Source organism: Haplochromis burtoni, unplaced genomic scaffold (assembly GCF_018398535.1).
Source record: "Haplochromis burtoni strain Fernald_Lab_line unplaced genomic scaffold, NCSU_Asbu1 Contig_523, whole genome shotgun sequence".
NCBI lineage: Eukaryota > Metazoa > Chordata > Actinopteri > Cichliformes > Cichlidae > Haplochromis > Haplochromis burtoni.
This window is the reverse complement of record NW_024582884.1, coordinates 154,599-172,320: the sequence shown is the minus strand read 5'-3', so window position 1 is coordinate 172,320 and position 17,722 is coordinate 154,599. Positions and strand designations below refer to the sequence as shown.

The following is a 17,722-nucleotide window of genomic DNA, read 5'->3' as shown; positions in this document are numbered from 1 at the left end:
CCTTTTCTTTGGCACAAGGAAATACCTTGAATAAAATCCGCTGTGCATTTCCTCGGGAGGGACAACTCTTATAGCTCCTTTGTCTCTCAAGGTGGAAATTTCCTCCAGGAGAAAACTGGCAGACTCGCCCGGAGCATGAGAGTAAACAATTTCTTTGAATTGTGGTGGAGCGACACTGAATTGCAGCCTGTAGCCCTTTTTCAATGTCCTCAGCACCCATGCTGACTGAGTGCAAGTGGCCCAGCTCTTCATGTGGAGAGACAGAGCGCTCACCGGCCACTCCACCGAATATGGCGTTTTGGCGCCCCCTTGTGGTCGCAGCGCGAAACACACGCCATTTCGGCGTCCCGTCACCTCTGTCACAGGCGAGCGAGGTGACGGGCTCATCTGCATCATCACAGCCGTGGAAACGCGAGTCTCCACGGGCTGCGTTATGGCAGACGGTGCTCCGTTTTTCAGCATGTTTGATTTTCTCATGTGTTTTGCAACACTCGACAGCGCCCTCGGCAAACTGCCTGGATGCGCGTGTCGGGGCTTTTTTAATACAGAATGCATGAGAGAAGTGCTCGTGAAACAACACTGCGAACTTTGGCTCTCTTTCCCTCTGGCGGGTCCGGTGACAGGAACGCCGGCCCGAGTTAAGCACTCTGTGTGGAACATGTCCCGTTGAACTTGCTCTGGAACGGAGCTGAGAGGCGGCAGGGTGGCCCATGAAGGGGGGAAACTGGGTTGGTGAGCCCGAGCCAGCGTGCTTGCTCCTGAAGAACCATGAGGCCCATGGCTCTCCCAGTAGCCTGTATGGCTACCTTGTGGAGGCGGAGGACGTGGTCAGTTATAACGCAGATTTCTTCCCACACTGTGGTATCTGTGTTAGCTGTCATGTCCTCTTCTAGCTCAGCTTGGTAAGCCATTAGCATAGAAGAGGCGTTGTGGGCTCTTACTGACAGAGCCGCTGCCTTGTAGCACTTATCTGTAAGGCTAGACTGGAAGCGGTCTGTTTTGGAGGGGAGAGATGGGGCCGATGAGGACAGAGACGTCTTCGGGTGAAGATGGCTCGCCACCAACGGCTCCACTTGTGGCATCCGGCGGAGGCCGATAGACTCCATCCCCTCACAATCCAGCAGGGAGCTCCCCACGATGGGGTGTTTCTCGCTGTAAGGTTTTGCTTTCCACGTCACCGCTATCTCATCGAGTAGCTCAGGGAAAACAGGCAACACATGCTTCCCCGTCTTTTTCGCCTTCGGCAATTTCTTACCGTCAAAACGAGACTTTACAACCTCTGTTTGTATGGCGGGCCACGGGATGTTGAGCCTAGCGGCTGCGCGCTTGCACATGTCCTGCATGTCGAGATCCAGGGGAGACGGCGGTGTCGGTTTTTCAACCTCGCCGGTAGCCGAGGGCTTTGCAGCCCAGCTGATGCTAGCCAAGGAGGTGGAATCTTCCTCCTCGCCGTCGTCAGACAGCAGGAGCTCCGAGTCAGCCGACTCATCTCCGTCCTCGTTAGCATCTCCTCCCCAGGTGACTCCAGCATCGCGGAAAAACACACGATCTCCGTGTGCCTCCAGCGACGGGAAAGCGGTCGCGATGGGCTGAGGGTCTGCCTCTGCCCAGCTCGGCCCTGGCGTTGCGGCCAAATCACCGGGCATCTCAGTTTCTCCTTGCACTGCAGCAGCCTCACACAGCAAAGGGTCGCCGCCCGACAGGTTAGCCCGGCGAGCTAGCCTGCGGCGGAGTAGTTTGCGGGGGACAGCTGCGCAGTGGATACAGTCGTGTGCAGGTGTCAGGGCAGCCTGAGCGTGAGATAAGCCCAGGCATGCCGCACACACGGGGTGTGTATCCCAGGCAGAAATCTTCTTGCCGCAAGGACAAAGTTTTGCAACTTCGTTGGCCGTCGTAGCCATGGTTAGCTAGAGGGTTGCGCACGTTAGCGAGACTGACACTGAGTGCGGAGAATATTGCTATTCCTCGCTAACGTGGGGTGAAAAGTGTTGCTACTTTTCTACAGGTATTGCTACCTAATGTGTAAAACCGCTAGCGTCGAAGGGTATTGCTACCTGATGGTGAAGCTAGGGGTACCTTTATTAGCAAAGTGTTGCTACTTCGCTTTCGGAAAGTATTGCTACTTCCCTGGGTGAAAGTATTGCTACTTGGCACCCGCACTAGCCACAGAACAGTATTGCTACTGCTTGTATGCTAGTGGACAACTGAAAGCTGGGAACAAAGCGCCCGGCGACCGAGTTGTTCACTCGAATCTGTGGACAGTTTAGCTTTAGCACCCAATAGCACAGTTGTCTACAGGCTTCTGTGAGAAGCGAGAAGAGGTTTTTGAATGACATCTGATGCTATGTCAGCCTATTATATAGGGAGGCACTGGCCCCTCCTGACATGGGCGTCACCTAGCCAGCTTGTAAGGGCTGGCGTAATGGTATTTGAGCTTCTGATGAGGTCACGCAGGAGGCGTTCCCATAGTGAGACACGAAACGAATGCTATGAAAGAGAACTTATGTGTGTGCGGGCTGTGCGATACGACCAAAATCTCATATCCCCAATATAAGACATCTATCATCCCGATAACGATATAAATTTTCTGTAAATATTTTAAAATATTTTAAAAACCACAAAGGTAGACATGAGTTGCATAGTATTCACCAACCAGTGATTAAGATCTACTTAATGTATCGAATTAGCCTGTTGTCACGATACTTAATCTTAGCTTGTATAAAAACAATATGAAGGTTCAGCTGAAATACTGAGAAGTTGAGCAGATGTGCTCTAATGCTGTTTTAACTTCAGTTATTCATTTATGTTTACTCACTATAGCTGCATTAACATGATAAAGTGTAACTCTGTGCTCTCCTGCAGGACAGCCCTCTAAATAGGAATGTGGTCTGGGAGTCCAAAAATAGTGTGGCACTAAGATGCAGGTGCCTTGCGTCACTGAAAGGCGTAGAGGGAGTGAAATAGAAGAATTGTTTGCTGGAAATACACAAAGATGGGACTAGAAGTGTCTAAGACCAATCAGATCTAGTCTAATACTTATATATTTAGGAAACTCCATAAATCACAGGAGCCCAGCGTCAGCAGGTAGGTGAGTCTAATACCTGGTAGTTGTCACTGACAAAGATGTGAACAGGGGAAAGGAGCAGCTGAAGCTTTGTCTCCTTGTAGCCCTTTTTCATCTCAAAACACAGCCGCTCCAAGAAGCCGGATGGAGCTTCGGGACCCTCGCTGCTGCAGTGCTGTAGAGCCCAGATACAGTAAGCAAACATACTGAGTCATCAGCACAGACACACACTGATGGAAACCTACTGATCAAAGATAATTAATGTATATTATCGAAGGTATACAATCTGTCTACCTGATGCAAATTTACATTCTTCCATTTTTCTTTTACCAATTAAAACACAATATTTAGTAACTGATTACTATACTTTAAAAATGGCTTATTTTGTTCGTCTTACACATGACTGTTTCCCACTGCAGTGAGCAAATGCTTCATAACCATATTCTGTGCACTAACTCTGCTCCCCACCCCTCGTTCTCAACTACTTGTGTCATCAGTCTTACCACTGGCAGCCGGCCGTGAACTTTGTAGAGGTTAATGAGCACGGTGATGTCCCAGGGCCGCAGGTCAAGGGATGGATGTCTGAGGTTTCTTTATGTTCGCTGTCTTCCATTCCCAGTGGAGACCAGCCAAGGCCCGAGGAAGTAGAAGTGGACAACACAGGGCTCGACACGGCTTCCTCGAAGTCTGTGTACATGTCATCCTCGCCAAAATAATTTTCCTGTGAGAACAGAATATGAGGGGGATTAGAAAATTGTTTAAAAAAGGGCAACTTTTTCATGATTTCATTCCTCTTATGCTTACTTGGTACTTATGTTATGAAGTGTCTATTAATAAATCGGTTCAGTGACTACATAGTAAGTCATAGTAAGAATTTCGGTACCTTGATGGAAATCAGAGCTCGGAGCAAAGGCCCATAGAGAATTATTTGAGAATCTGGTGACATTTCCATTTCCACGTGAAGTCTGTCAGGGGGCAGCTCTGAGGGGTCAGTGGTTGCCCGACTGTGGGGCGCTGAAGCAGATGTGTGAGCCACTGAGGTGTGTTCTGGGGGCCGCAAGGCCGATAGCATGGATTCCTCCATCTCAGAAACTGGGAAAATAATCAGAGCGAGGTAAAACAACAGTATCTACACATGAATGTAAACAATGATGACAGATTTTAAAGAACTCATACTGAGCAGTTAGCTTACATGACTGTTTGAGTTGCTCATCAGCCTTCTGGGGATAAATGGGGTGCCAGGTGTAGTCAATGATAAGCAAAAAGTTGGGCACACTCCAGCAATCTACCCAACCAGATCTGATGTAAGGACGAGAAACACGGACACTCAGAGCACAGTCATAATGCTTTATCACCATTTCAGATGGATTTTACACTTTATCGTTTGCTTCATGACCCGTTCATCCGAGGACACAGCAGACGCAGCAAATAGGTCACGCCTGATTTCTCGGTAGCACACAGCGTGCCGGCTCAGAAAGTATTCGATCGTAACCTCCCAGGGGGTTATTGGGTGTCTGACAGTGCTGCGCCTGTGGGTCATGTATAATAAATGATCTGGATGTTGGTTATCATGTAGCCAGTGCACAAGGCATGTGCATGTGCTGCCTAAATAGCAAAGGATCTTTACAATCTCTTTAAACTCCCACTGACCGAGTGGTTTACACATTTGCATAACAAGCCCAGGCTCAATTCCTAGTTTGTCAACACTAATCTCACACAGCTCTAATGTGAGCAAAACACATAACCTGATGAGTTTTGACAAGTAAAGCATTTACTGTACGAAATATCACAATACAAGATAAATTTGAAGCTTGATAAATAGGTAAGTTAGCTTTTAAACCTTGCTACACATCCATACATACATCTTTGTGGGGCTAGGAGTCTAACCAGACCTTCGTCTCCTCAGTCACCTGCACCAACCCCTCTAACTGGACAGAGACTTTCCCATGACAGCCAAGAGACAATATCTCCAGTGTATCCTGGGCAGGTTTGCCACGACTGAAATACCTCATCTGGGGGGCATAGTACTCAGACACCTGAAGCACCTCAGCTGCCTCCTTTTGATGTGGAGGAGCAGCTGCTCTACTCTGAGCTCCTCTCGAATGACCGAGTTCTTCACCTTACTGCTAACCGAGAGCCACAGATACCCTTTGGTGAAAGCTCATTTCAGCAATTTCTTTCTTTCGGTCACTACCCACAGCTTGTGGCCGTACACGGAACAATAGATTGACCATTAATCGCAGTTTCTCTTTTCCCGCTCCGCTCTCTCCTCTCCACCTCAGACCAGTACAATGCTTGGGTAATGCTTACACATATAAGAACATGTAGATAGTACAGCAGCAGCACCCCACTTCTTTATGTCATGAGAAGAAAACAACATCTGCACAGAAGGTAGAATCATTTTGGAAACAAGTGCTGTGACCAGATGCAGGTAAGAATTGAGGCACTGTATTAAAACAAAGCTCCGTGGGGAGAGAAAAGGATAACAGTTTGCTGCCTTTTTAAAAATGTGGGTATAAAATCTTTGAGGTTGTTCCACAGCAAACAAAACAAAAAGGAAAACATGTATCACGCCATTTCTGGATTCAAATCTTAATTCATGCAGTGAATAAACTAAAAAAAATAAATAAAAAGAAATGGCGTAAAGAAAAAAAAAGGAGACCTCAGAATCCCCCATCACCTACTTCAAGAAATACAAACTGAAGCTTTTGGAACAGCCCGCGCATTACTCTGCTTTGAACATCACTAAAAATTTGACGTGCAGCCCTTAAACATGTGCATGCAAGACACCCTAAAATATCTCAGAACACGAGATATGCAAGTAAGAGTGGTGATATTTCCTAAATCGAGAATAGAAACACCCTCGGGGGTTAAAACAAAAAAAACAACAAAAAAAAACGGAGGGTTTGCGAGATGTGATATCTGTAAGCTATCCACGCTTTTACAATTACTGTTCATGAAATAACAAGATATGACTGCAACAGTGCAAGGCTTATTTTTAATTTTTAATGTCTGTATTTATTACTTTTGACTTAAATGGCACACAACTGCAGCTTCATCTTGCATAAGATGTATTCATGCTTCTCAAAAGGTCCCTTTTCTGAGTAGAAACGAGCTCCATTAAAACAAAGTCTACTTCATGTCACTTCAAACCAACATGGCAGCAACAACTGATCAGACCACAGCATGAAAAGTGCAGGTTAGTGCTACTCTTACTTGAAATTACCACCTACTATCTTTTTACCTCAGAAGTAAGAGATGTTACGGTGGTGAGTCATCATACTCTTTGCTAACGCACTCACTTTGTTCCCCCACAACTAGAGAGAAATGATTCCTGGCCTTAACTCACTCTGCGCGGGTGATGTTCCTCCACCTCGACTTGGCGGCTTTCGGAGGAGGAGCTCCTTGATTCTCCCCCGGCATGAACATGTCTGGGGGCAGCTTCATGTTCTGGTAGTCTTTGGCCAGGGTGAGCAGGGGGCAGCGGCTCGGATGGCACTCTGGCAGGGAAAGTCGCATGTCTGTATCTTCCGCCTGAGGAGGACAAAGTACGCGAACATTAATGCACCCACACATGTTCTGGAGTCACATTTGTGAGTAAAGAGCAAATAAATCTGTATCTATAAAATACTGCTTTGAAATGTTTTTTAAACAAGAAAATCCTTTACAACTACATAAAAAAAAATAGTTCTCTATTGGATATTTATTTTTGGAATAAACTATAAACCGATTCACTCACCTTTAAGCTGAAGCGGGTATGGAGGTGGTTGGAACAAACTCATTGAAAGGCAAAGTGAAGTCTATATTGAGCGTCTCGCCGCAGGCTGCTAGGTACACTATAGAAGATCAATAATGCAATTGATTAGTTTGCTGTCCTCCTAGGATTAAGTAGAGTATACATATACTGTAAGATGTATCATGACTTAATAGAGTTAAAATGCCTTGGACATTAGCTGCCAACGTTAAAGAGGTACTAAAGCGTCGATTGCCTTCGTGCTCTACCTGGATGTTTTTCTTATACTTATCTCACAGCGTAGACACGACAAGCATAAACAGCAGGTTTATTTGACACACTGTAGAACTGTATCACTGTTATTACAAAGGCTCTGTGTTATTTCACATACACATAACTTCCTTTAAAATGACACACGCAGAAAGGTACAGGACATCGTTAAACACATTTGCAGTAAATATTCAGTATGAGGTTTTTAAACTTCTAGGCTTATCTAATTAAGCATCTAAAACGCCCTATCAATCTCATCTTTTTATAACCGTACAGTACCCTTCATTTCATTTTAACTACTTTAACTTGCCGAGAATGAATGCTCGACCCGTAAAGTGACAGTTACTCAATGGCTGCAGCACCTCCAGAAAGCACAACTGCTCAAGATGTTTTTTAAACAAATTAAAAGTGATTTCTTGAAAACATTTCATGTAAAATGAACATCAGCTGTTCGGTGGATCTGTCTTACCATTCTCCTGTTGTTTGGTGGAACAGTCAATCCAGTTGTGTTGGTTTGCTGCCCAGATCATCTCAAACTGATGGAAAAGGATCTTGAACTTCCAGGAATACGGCACAAAAGAGTAGATATCGGGGGCGCTGTCACTCGCCCAATCCTGGATCAAATCTAAAAAAGAAAGGGAAAAGAAAAAGTGATTCTCGTAGACACATTTCTTTCAAGATTGTTTGGGATTTCCTGATGTGTCAATACACACATGGCCAAATAAAAGAATCTGAAATCTTGCTCACCAGTGAAGAAGCTTTTCTGGGCGTAGATGAAATGGTACGTGGCCTTGTACACCTCAATCTCACACTGCCACGACTGGGGCATGTTCCATACCCGGGGGTAGCTGGCTATCACGTGGAACTAAAAAATAAAAAAATGGGAAAGACAAAACAAATTTTAACCTTTGAGGCGCCTTGTGTGTATGCAACACTGGTGTCTGCTTTGGCTCCGCTCTCCTTGAATGCTGAAGGAAATGTAATAACTTTCGAGAATCTCTCCAAAACGTCAAATGAAAAGCTTCGTTGCTGATTGCCTGCTACTTACAGCCAACATCTCAGCCTCCAGAAGGGTCCTGTACTGCATGCTGCTGGTGGTGTCCACATGAAGCAGCTGACCTTTGATGGTGGGAGAGTATCCTGAAGGCAAAAGCAATCATCTTTCAAAAGCTAGACCTACAGTTAAGTTCTTGGAAACACTGTTATTTACCAAAGCTGCTTATGTTAACTTCCGGGAACAGAGGTGAGCACTGACATAATTTCATCTGCTCTGTGTGACAAATCGTTACATCTCAAAAACTATGGGTGCTTTCAAGGTGAGACAAAGGTTTGGCTGTGGAGGAGTTTTATAATGTTGCTTTAGTTCATTGTCATTCGTTTATGCAGTTTTTCAGTCGTGCTGAGGTCTGAACTTTGACTGGGCCGTTGCAACCTTGATTCTTTTTTAACTTGTAGTTTTACAACTGTGGTGGGAATGACTGTCCTGTTGCATGACCCAGCTGTTTGATGGCCTCACATTTGACTCTAGAATACTTTGGTATACAGAGGAGTTCATGGTCAACTCTATGATTTCAACGTGGCCAGGTCTGATTGTCCTTTTTACTCAGTACAAAACAATGATTCTGAATGATAAAACCTTAACTTTACAGTTACACAAGTCCTAAAGCAAATAGTTGTTAACAATGTTCCTTACAAGCCATGACTTTACAAATGTTGGCAAACCTCAGTCTGTGTGCAACGCACAGAAGAGAGGAGCTGAGTAGTTGCAGCTTAGCATTGCATGGTTAACCTCACATACACCAATAAGTGATCACTTTAGGCAATCATTCAGCAATCTTTAATAAGCGATTAGTCATTTACTGAATAAGGAAGCAGGAGTTGAGTTAAAACAACTGTTATTTACTCTCGTTTAAATGTCTTCATTTTGTTTTTCAAACTATTTTTATATTTGTGAAATCATTCATAAGATCAGTGTTGTAATAAGATGCATTATGTAACTAAACTTTGTATTTAAAAGTTTAGTTACAGAAAAAAGGAAAAGAAAACAATCTCTAGGTCTTAGTAAGCTGAGTAATATCACAAAACAAAAATGCACGTAATGTAATTTTAGAATTTTTACAGTGCAATTTATAAGAATGATTTCCATAATAGTAAACCTACACTCTACACACTAACGTACCAAAGATTTTAATAGTTTAAATCATTACAGCCCCTAAATTGAATTTAAATTATATGGAGGATGTTGCACAATTTACTACATTGGTTCACTTTAAGAAAAAAATCATGTTTAGGAAAAAAGTAAATTATGATTTATTAAATAACTGCCAGCAGAAACTGCAAAATTAAATTTAGCACACTTAAACATTATTGAGAAATAGGGCTGCCACGATTAGTCGACTAGTCACGATTACGTCGACTATCAAAATCGTCGACGACTAATTTAATAGTCGACGCGTCGTTTGAAGCTTTGTAAGATCACAAAAGACGCAGGAATAAGTAGTAGGATTTAAGAGTGTAATAACGGACTGAAACAGAAGATGGCAGCACTGCATGTACAAGGATGCCAGCTGCCGTTAAACCCCGAAGAAGAAGAAGCTGTGTCCCAGAATTCATAGCGCAGCCCAGCTCAGTTGTCAACAATGGCGGCAGCTAGTTAGTTTTAATATTACTCTTATTATTCTTTCTGGGTCACAAAATAAACGTTTAACATATTTTCAGGGAGAATGTAGCTGTGTAAACCTCAAATATCTGCTCAGTTTATCAAGACACCACATATTTTCAAAAGCGCTCCGACGTTTTCGGAGACGTCTGTTACCCACTAGCTCGATAGCTAGCCGGGGGCAAGGCTCACTAGAGCCGTGAGAACACCGGACTCCCGGCAAATCGTTTTCAAACCCACCGCCGTCTTTCGCTACTCAGGTTAAACATGATATATGAGTCACTTAGATAACTTAAAAATGTTATTGTTTGGCTTTTTTTCAGTATTTTATTTGTTCCTGAGTAAATCGGTTTGGCTGAGATTAAAGTTATAGTTTTTACACAGCTGAATAAACGTCAAGCAGACAACTGATTATCAGAAGTGTGAGATGCTCGAGAATATACTCCGGTGTCCTGTTATATTTTAGATAGCAAGGAGCAGACGGCTGAGTTTATTAAACTCCACCGAAACAATCTGCAAATTTCATTAAATTTAATAAACTATCATCTTGTCTTTATTTTTAGTTAGCACATACCTTAAACACTTAAAGCTGTAAGCTAATGATAGTTATATAAGAGCAGATGCATGCTGGTGCAATAAGCTGTACGTTTTATGTCCAATGGATGCATGATCTGATTAGTCGACTAATCGCAAAAATAATCAGTGACTAGTCGACTATCAAAATAATCGTTTCTGGCAGCCCTATTGAGAAATGAATTTGATGAATATCAATGGTAATAAATATCTGAAATAATAATAAAAACAGAGATACCCTCATCTTCATCATTAGCCATACTATAAGCAGCTTGAAGAATCCATCGCTGTACACTTAAATGAACTTCTAGTGAGATCTGATAAAGCTGCTTATCACAGTAGCAGTTCAGCCATTATTAAGTGTAAAAGATGATTACTACATGATGAGAAAACTGCTGCGTGCGCCTACATTAACCAGGGCTGACCTTGAGCCAGGGGGATATTTGCTGATGTGAACACTCATACTTTGGTCTACTGCTGTTATTTCAGTGAAACACACACTTACCATTCTCTCCCACAGTCATGGGGATGTTGACTTCCAGGTAAGAGCCTGCACCTACATTCACATGAATGGCATTGGTTTCCTAGTAACAGGGATGAAGACGTATCAGAAGAGAGAGAAAGCAAGCAGCAATATCATACATGCTGTCAAATTATGAGTGGGCGCTTCAGAGAATAAAAATACAAGAAAGAAAAACATCACCTAATCTGAAGAGAAATGTGTTCAAAAGATGTAATAAAATGACAATCTTTCCCGACTCGAGCAATTTTAGGTTTTTATTCAACATGTATTAATGGTGTTATTTAGTATGCACTTCACATGCTTTGTGAAGATCCCTGCACTGCTCCAGGAAGAAAATATGAAAAAGCATAAAACATGAACCAATATCAATAGCTCAAACATGGTGAGATATAAAGACAAAAACGAGCAGAACAGCAGGGAGACGAAGACAGATCAAAGAGTTTGGCAGGGGGAAAAAAAGCAGACAGGAGAGAGAGCAAGAGTCACCCTGTTTTTGGTGAAAAGCAGATCGATGGTGGCGTCAGCAATGATGTTCATGCGAAGCTCGAAGGCCTGGATCTGCCTGGGTTTTCCCGGCTGTGCCACCTCAGTTGCCTTCATAGCCTGGTAGTCTGCAGGCAGGAAGAACTTCCACAGACAGTCCCTGAAGAAGGTAAAATCATATTATAGAGCCAAGTCTAAATACTTACAAGTGTGAACTAATCATACCATCGGGGTGTTAGAATAAAAGACTTGATGACACCCCCCCTTCAGCCAGTTTCTACTGGCACATCTCTAAACTAAACTGTCCAGTAAATCAGGAGTTTTCTTTCTGTCATCAATCAAAACCAAACCCAATCAGTTTTGATTGGCTGCCTTCCAGAAGCCAGCCCTCGGCAAATACTGAAGCTGGATTTAATTTCTTTCCTGGTTCGTGAGCAATAGGTCATCATCTCAAACACATTCATTCATGTTTTAGTTGGAATGAAATCTAAAATATGGAAGTGCATAACGACCCTGAAAACAACTTCAGCAACCAAGCAACAAAGAGCTTTTTATGTGTACACAGGAACAGTAAGGATTTCACATAATGTTCAGAGATTTAAGGCAATAAAGAGATGGACACAGCATCAGTGCGCAGCCTACTGCTTGCAGACGTTTTTAATGCCTAGTACTTTGTGATGGCCTCCACAGACAATCTCCAACTTCTTGGTGTGCAGCTGATGACGCTTTTACTCGGTAGCCTTGGTGAGCTCAACAACACATGAAAAGGAGTTACGCTCCAGTTCTCCAGTTCATACCACATCACTGTAAATATGCTTGAAAGTATAACTGAGCCAGGATTAATATGTCTGGGCAGCTCACCCAAGGAAATTCTGTGTGTGCAATAATAAGTTTGTGGTATTACAGTGACAAAATCCTGAGCAGGACCTGTATGAACTACAATTAAAAACAGAGATGTCTTTAAAACTAATACCTCCAACTGTCAGCTTGTACTCTAAAAACCTATTAGTTCAGGTTTCATATTGCTGATTTTGTTTTGTCCATCTGTGCTCACCTCTGCCGGTCTGCCCAGGGCCCATAGTTGAAGTCAGTTCCTTTCCCACAGACGATGTCCAGACCCCAGCAAGGAGGCAGGTCCTGCAGCTTATCATCCTCACTGCTCGTCTCTGCTTCCTCGCCACTCTCCTGCTCGACAGGAACCAGACCTGGACACATACACAGTGAAAACGTCAAAACCTGGGTATCAGCAGAAGGCTGAACAAAAATACACAACTGCACTAAAAACAATCAAGAATATACTTTAATAGAGACAGCATACTGGCTGGCAAATTTTACATTTAGTGTCAGCAGCTATCAGTTATTCATGTTAATGTCTTGTTAATGTCAGAAATCTCAGCGGATGTGTGCATGCATGAGCTTACCTGGTTCATCTTGGTAATAGTAGATGTCAACATCATTGGACTGCATCACAACAAAGCCCTCTCCCATCAGTCTGGGGGGTCTAGATGAGAAATTCACGAAATGACAATTCGGGGGCAAATATGTTAAACAGAGACTTGGAACTCTGTGGCCTATTCTTCTATACTGTAAACCCATGATCTTTAATGCAATGCAATTCAGTCTCAGTGTACTTGAAAGAGCGACATTCACTTGGCAGCGTAATTGAGTAAAAAACAGCAGTCATTAAAATAAAATTATTCTAAGGTAACAAAAATCTTCTACTTGTGTTTTGTACAAACTAGATGAAAAATACAAACCCAGTCTCATCCTGTCTGTTCTTAAGATTCACACCATAGATATGCATGCGGCAGGATAGATGAGAAGCACTACGGAGAACTAGCACTAGTCATTATAATATACTTAAAGAAATACGTGGAAATAAAGAAATAGGATATTCTTCAAGCCGAGTTATTTTTTGGGCTACAACTCCTCTAAAAATGCTTTGAGGTAAAAAGTTTTATTATCAACAACACTGTAAACAGAGAAATACTGTTTATGTGCTTATCTTTCTTAGATGACTTGAACTCACTCGTCATTCTGCATGCCCAGGTAGCGAGGACTGGGAACCAGCATGACCCGCACATTCTCCAGTGAGCCTTTGACAATGTGCATGTACTGGTCCAAGTGGCTGGAGGGAGGTTTGGTGGCATACGTCAGGCAGGCATCCTCAAAGTTCATGCACAGAGTCTGTGGAAGGTAGTGGTTCCCAAATGCTAAGCGGCCCTACAAGACAGCAAACACTGTGGAAGGTAGTGGTTCCCAAATGCTAAGCGGCCCTACAAGACAGCAAACACACATTATTTTTTTATTAAATTGTATTACATGCCTCTAAAAGGTTTTGAGATGTTCTTAGGTACTTACAGTGCTGATGTTAACTTTGATGACGGGAATGAGGGACCGCCAAGATGATGAGGGATCCTGACTTTCAGCTTTAATGTTGACACTACACAAGAAACAGAAGACAGTTTCACAATCTTTAAGTAGAGGTGTGATTCTAGTCAGTTCAACTAATTTGACTGTCAGCAGGAAACGACAGTAGCTCTGTTCTGTCTGCACTTCTAATCCACTTGGTAACAACAGATAGAAAAGGGTGTGACATTATGCAACTTTTTCAGCAGCTGTTTATTATTCACAACCACTGAATGTGCTCTTGCACTCATTTCTGTTCTGCTGAACTGAAACCATACAGACATGCTGAGAAAATATAAAAAGCTGTACTCCCAACAATGTTATCACAATTAAAAAACAAAATATACACTTTTTTTAAAAAAAGGTAAACAAGCATTTAGACTGTTGCATGTGTTCTTTTTGTTTCAGATATAGCTAAAAACTGACAAATCATCCAAAGGCATTTTTATTTGATTTTAAGGTAACACAACTAGAGCAATTAACAACTTAGAAACTTCAAATAAGACTCATGTCTTACAAAGAATTTTAACACTGGATAAAAAGCAAAGTTGCCCGATGATGCCGTAGTTATACCTTTCCAGTGTCTTGTTTCTGTCCTCTCGCCCCCTCTCTTCATCTTTTTTGGGCCTTTGAAGCGTGGGTTCCAGTCCAAAGGTCTCCTGCAGTCGTGCGTAGAGGTCAGTCCGGTTATAGACATGGAACTCAAAGCCGTTGACAGTCACGTAAAGCCTCGTCTCTGCCTTGGGATCTGATGCAAAAACAGAGACAACTCAGAACTCAAGGTGATGTTGCCACATGAAACTAACTCAGTTAGAAAAGTTGCATCTTGATAGTCAAACATAGATAACCTAAGATTTCCAATATATACATATATTTTTTCTGTGGTGGACTAACATATGCATTTAAAAGTTTAATCTAAGCAGTCATCAAATACTTCTCTACTCACCATGTTGTTTCTGTTTTGGATTATACATTTTCCACCAACGAAATATGAGAAAGCCATCCTGTATCCTGTAACACACACAAACAACAATCAGCATGCAAATTATAAGATAAGAGTGGGACGGATGGAGGAGAAGCAACAACAGAAACATCGGTCAGATTACCTGATAGACATGTCTTGGTTGATGTAGTAGACATCTCTGAACATGACCTTCCCTGACAGAACAGAGAAGGAGAAGGAGCCTGTGCACAAAGGCAAAGTTGAACAGTGTGAGCATGTTTTAAAATGGCAACATAAAGTGTTGGTTTTACTATTAAACCGTACTAGTAACATCCTGCAAATTTCTTTGGATTTGATTGCAATGTCTTCAATTCAAGCTTAACCAGTTAAATGAATCATTACAAAACTGCAATTACAGAATTAGAAAAGCTCTGGTACAATAACAGCAGCATGGGTGTTGCTGGGATATTTAATCGCACTTTCACTCTTATCAAAGAGAGAGAGAAAAAACACCCCAAAAACAATCTTAATTACGATCTAAATCAGCAAGTGGGTCTGAGTCTGTCACTGAGTGAGAAGGATGAATTTGATTTCCTGTTAATAATCTCTTTTGGCTCATAACATGTCTTTCTCAGTTTCAATTACTTCATGCAAACAGAGCGACAGCACCTGAGCGCTTCATGCATTATCATCCAATGTAAAGCTTCCTCACACTGGTGAAATTCCTTTCCACTGACTGACGAGACAATGTCTAACTCGCTCCAAAAATCCACACAGAACCACAAAGGCTAATGCCTTCCTGTAAATTCATGCAGGATTGAGTTGAAGCTAAATGATAGCGAAACACACCTGAGGCATGTTTGAACCTGCTTAACACCTGACACAAATATGTCAGTAAAAAGTATACGTTCTCTTTATCTGGATAGAAAAGTCAATCGCAAACAAAAGGGTGACTGCTCAGTTTGTACCAGCATATGTTGGCAAAGAGATGTCAACTACGCCTTGCTCTTCTCATTAAACTTTCATGCTGCCTTTGTTGTCATTTTGCATTTCTCATTCATGCTGTCAGTCAGGTTCAAGTTTGTGTTTAATTAATATGCGTTTTTGAAAGAGAAGCTCACATCCTAAAAACTAAGTAAGGTTTCATTGGATTGTGGATTGTGTCACCCATGTTTAGAAAGTCTGGTATCGTTTGCTCAGATGCTGTGGATATAATCACTGAGAGAACCTGGCTCATCATGAAATATTCAGCAGATTGAGTTAACGCCTTCAACTGAACGCTTCCTCCTCCCTATTCATCCCTGTGCGACAGAGCTCCTGATGAACACACCGATGTGAATGTAGCCATCCTTGTAGAGTCTGTTGATGATGAGGGTGAGAATGAGGCCAATGTTGCGTGAGTTGTAATAAGTTAAATAGATAATCCATCCACAGGACAGAATGGTGGCTGAAAGGGGAAAGAAAGAACATGATTTCAGTCAGTAAAATTTATTTTAAGAGTTACAGAAGCTTCTGTCTGCTTGTAAACATAATAATTTAGTAGGCCAACACTTTCAAATATAATCACAATGCTTGATTAATCTCTGTTGGGTCAAATTCTGCAACAGCACAGCATGAGTACTAGTAACACATTAGGAACCCCACCTGAAAGTACTCTGTTTCCTTAGGCACTATAATTGGTAATGCAGATGGAATTCATATACACTCCATTTCACCTGCTTTAGTGCAAATTCAGGTGAACCTGCTCTTCTCTATAAAAAGATGGGGTATATATTCCTTAATGACTGAATCCAGATATGGATTAAGCTTAAATTCAAAGGACACCTGCTTTTAAAACGTTTATCTAGGACTATACTCAGTCCTAGAGCTCAGTACAGCAAAATGTCCAACATGTCAAGAGAACACATAAACGTACTGTAAACTGAGCTGAATCATTGCTATGCATTCAACACCGAGTATAAAGGCCAAAAAAATGCCCTTCGTGTGCAGTGAAGTGAATTAAATTGCACTCTCATAAAGATGCATTGACTGAAATAATATTACTGCTGCAAAGCCAATATTTGGAACACATACAAATTAAGTGTCTCCATAAAAATTTTAACTACTGACCAACAAGAAGCCAGATGAAGTTGGAATCATGCTTGTGTTTCTTTGGCACAAGGAAATACCTTGAATAAAATCCGCTGTGCATTTCCTCGGGAGGGACAACTCTTATAGCTCCTTTGTCTCTCAAGGTGGAAATTTCCTCCAGGAGAAAACTGGCAGACTCGCCCGGAGCACGAGAGTAAACAATTTCTTTGAATTGTGGTGGAGCGACACTGAATTGCATCCTGTAGCCCTTTTTCAATGTCCTCAGCACCCATGCTGACTGAGTGCAGGTGGCCCAGCTCTTCATGTGGAGAGACAGAGCGCTCACTGGCCACTCCACCGAATATGGCATTTTGGCGCCCCCTTGTGGTCGCAGCGCAAAACATACGCCATTTCGGCATCCCGTCACCTCTGTCACAGGCGAGCGAGGTGACGGGCTCATCTGCATCATCACAGCCGTGGAAACGCGAGTCTCCACGGGCTGCGTTATGGCAGACGGTGCTCTGTTTTTCAGCATGTTTGATTTTTTCATGTGTTTTGCAAGACTCGACAGCGCCCTCGGCAAACTGCCTGGATGCGCGTGTCGGGGCTTTTTATTAATAGAGAATGCATGAGAGAAGTGCTCGTGAAACAACACTGCGAACTTTGGCTCTCTTTCCCTCTGGCGGGTCCGGTGACAGGGACGCCGGCCCGAGTTAAGCACTCTGTGTGGAACATGTCCCGTTGAACTTGCTCTGGAACGGAGCTGAGAGGCGGCAGGGTGGCCCATGAAGGGGGGAAACTGGGTTGGTGAGCCCGAGCCAGCGTGCTTGCTCCTGAAGAACCGTGAGGCCCATGGCTCTCCCAGTAGCCTGTATGGCTACCTTGTGGAGGCGGAGGACGTGGTCAGTTATAACGCAGATTTCTTCCCACACTGTGGTATCTGTGTTAGCTGTCATGTCCTCTTCTAGCTCAGCTTGGTAAGCCATTAGCATAGA

The 17,722-nt window shown here is 42.9% G+C and overlaps 3 protein-coding genes across 3 annotated transcripts in view; all 3 read right to left on the bottom strand.

Annotated features, from left to right (window-relative positions):
* Positions 1–6,583, bottom strand: part of kiaa1109 (KIAA1109 ortholog) — a 63,285-nt gene extending 56,702 nt beyond the window's left edge. Inside the window, exons 1-6 of the mRNA XM_042214149.1 lie at positions 6,414–6,583; positions 4,257–4,363; positions 3,948–4,156; positions 3,724–3,785; positions 3,568–3,646; positions 3,102–3,239 (exon numbers count right to left, since the gene is read on the bottom strand). Coding sequence (XP_042070083.1) covers positions 3,102–3,239; positions 3,568–3,646; positions 3,724–3,785; positions 3,948–4,156; positions 4,257–4,363; positions 6,414–6,583 — 765 coding nt within the window. The remainder of the gene's footprint in view (positions 1–3,101; positions 3,240–3,567; positions 3,647–3,723; positions 3,786–3,947; positions 4,157–4,256; positions 4,364–6,413) is intronic.
* Positions 474–2,507, bottom strand: LOC121812306. The gene is made up of 2 exons (XM_042214146.1): positions 1,977–2,507; positions 474–1,918 (listed from the first exon to the last, which is right to left on the bottom strand). Exon 2 carries the CDS (start codon positions 1,899–1,901, stop codon positions 639–641), a length of 1,263 nt encoding a protein of 420 aa, XP_042070080.1. The 5' UTR covers positions 1,902–1,918; positions 1,977–2,507; the 3' UTR covers positions 474–638.
* Positions 6,466–17,262, bottom strand: LOC121812308 (transmembrane protein KIAA1109 homolog). Its single transcript, XM_042214148.1, has 16 exons — positions 16,767–17,262; positions 15,988–16,104; positions 14,821–14,899; positions 14,661–14,725; positions 14,288–14,462; positions 13,667–13,748; positions 13,335–13,528; positions 12,727–12,806; positions 12,360–12,510; positions 11,309–11,465; positions 10,805–10,883; positions 8,116–8,207; positions 7,815–7,932; positions 7,537–7,692; positions 6,804–6,900; positions 6,466–6,598 (listed from the first exon to the last, which is right to left on the bottom strand). Exons 1-15 carry the CDS (start codon positions 17,260–17,262, stop codon positions 6,806–6,808), a joined length of 2,136 nt encoding a protein of 711 aa, XP_042070082.1. The 3' UTR covers positions 6,466–6,598; positions 6,804–6,805.
* Between the last annotated feature and the right edge of the window lie 460 nt (positions 17,263–17,722).

Coding starts and splice junctions, on each gene's coding strand:
- LOC121812306 (XM_042214146.1), bottom strand. CDS start 1,901: ATGGCTACGACGGCCAACGAAGTTGCAAAACTTTGTCCTTGCGGCAAG.
- LOC121812308 (XM_042214148.1), bottom strand. CDS start 17,262: ATGCTGAAAAACAGAGCACCGTCTGCCATAACGCAGCCCGTGGAGACT. Junction 13,529..13,666: donor TCAAAGTTAACATCAGCACT/GTAAGTACCTAA, acceptor GCTGTCTTGTAG/GGCCGCTTAGCATTTGGGAA. Junction 7,933..8,115: donor TGGAGGCTGAGATGTTGGCT/GTAAGTAGCAGG, acceptor TTTATTTTTTAG/TTCCACGTGATAGCCAGCTA.